The sequence below is a fragment of the Polistes canadensis genome, unplaced genomic scaffold (genome assembly GCF_001313835.1).
Source record: "Polistes canadensis isolate GaletaPanama2010 unplaced genomic scaffold, ASM131383v1 scaffold_21, whole genome shotgun sequence".
Lineage (NCBI taxonomy): Eukaryota > Metazoa > Arthropoda > Insecta > Hymenoptera > Vespidae > Polistes > Polistes canadensis.
In genome coordinates, this window is record NW_014569568.1 from 111,462 (window position 1) to 112,949 (window position 1,488).

The window sequence follows — 1,488 nt, forward strand, 5'->3', positions numbered from 1 at the left end:
CTCAATTGATATTTTATTCGTAAGAATATTAATAGAAGAGATTTATTTTTTAATAATTTTTATAATTACATTTTGAAAAATTCATTTATTTGAACGAAAATATCATTAAATAAATCAACTTTACGTAATATGAATTTTTCCAAGCATTATAAACGCATTTATTATCATATCAAAAGAAAAGAAAAAAAGATGAAAGTATGAATGATAAATTTTCATTTCAATAATGAACGTAAGAACGTTTTGATTCACCCTATATATATATATATATATTCATCCTATATCTCTAATGTAGAAGCACTTAATCTGCCTAAATACGTTTCCTCCTACTATGCTATTAACTCGACTCGGTTATGTTAGTACGATAACCTTTAACATAAGCGGAAGGGTATCTCGCATGAAATGACGTCATATGTTCAGATTTATCATAGACATATAATTTGTTTTAGAAAAATCGATAAGAAACGTTAAAGAATAGACTGATTAAACCAAAAAGGGAAGAAACAATTTTTAGATAGTATTATAGTTTAATTTTTTTTAATTGGTGATGCAATATCGAAGAGGGGGAAGGGTGGTTTTCAAAGGATAATATTTTTATTATACTTACGTCACTTACACCCTCGGGACTTGCAATGGGGGCTGTTGTACTCGGTTTTACAACATTTGCACTGGTCATTGATGTTGCACCAACACCACCAACACCAACACCACCACCGCCATTGTTGGTTCCAGCTGGTGGTACTGGCAAAGAGGGTGGTGGGGTACCTATCCTCCCTGGACCCCAAGATTCCATCATAGTTGGTGAACCACATGTCAGAGGACTGAAATTACATTTACAAATATTTCATTGGACTTTTATCGATTAACGATTACCGAATATAACCATGTTTAATTATTTTCTATTTAATTAGGATAAATTTGTTCACTTGCAAAACAATATTTTTCACGAATAATATTATGTCAATAGAAAACGCTTGTAAATATATTAATCGTTGTATAGTACTCGATTGTATAACATATGCATTTGTCATTGATATTGCACTACCACCACCACCACCAATATTGTTGATTCCAGTTGATGGTACTGACAAAAAGGGTGGTGGGGTACCTATCCTTCCTGTACCCCAAGATTCCATCATATTTGGTGAACCACATGACAAAGAATTGAAATTACATTTACAAATATTTCATTCGACTTTTATCTGAAACCACGTTAACCATTTTCCATTCAACTAGGACAACTTTGTTCATTTGTAAAATAATATTTCATCGAATACTATCAATAGAAAACTATCCTTGAAGATTAACGAAGTATCGAACTCATCCTAATTCCACGATTGAAACGATCATTCGAATTAAAAAAAAAAAAAAAAAAAAAAAAAAAAGAAAAAAAAAAACGAAATTACTTTCAGAACGTTCTAAATGAAACGAGAATTAAAAAAAAAAAAAAAAGAAAGAACATAACAGAACGTGCGACATAGTGTTCGATCA

At 30.8% G+C, this 1,488-nt stretch overlaps 1 protein-coding gene across 1 annotated transcript in view; it reads right to left on the bottom strand.

Annotated features, from left to right (window-relative positions):
- Positions 1-486: 486 nt before the first annotated feature.
- Positions 487-1,488, bottom strand: part of LOC106793944 (potassium voltage-gated channel subfamily H member 6-like) — a 68,450-nt gene continuing 67,448 nt past the window's right edge. The window contains exon 6 of the mRNA XM_014761248.1: positions 487-818. Coding sequence (XP_014616734.1) covers positions 518-818 — 301 coding nt within the window. The 3' untranslated portion in view covers positions 487-517. The remainder of the gene's footprint in view (positions 819-1,488) is intronic.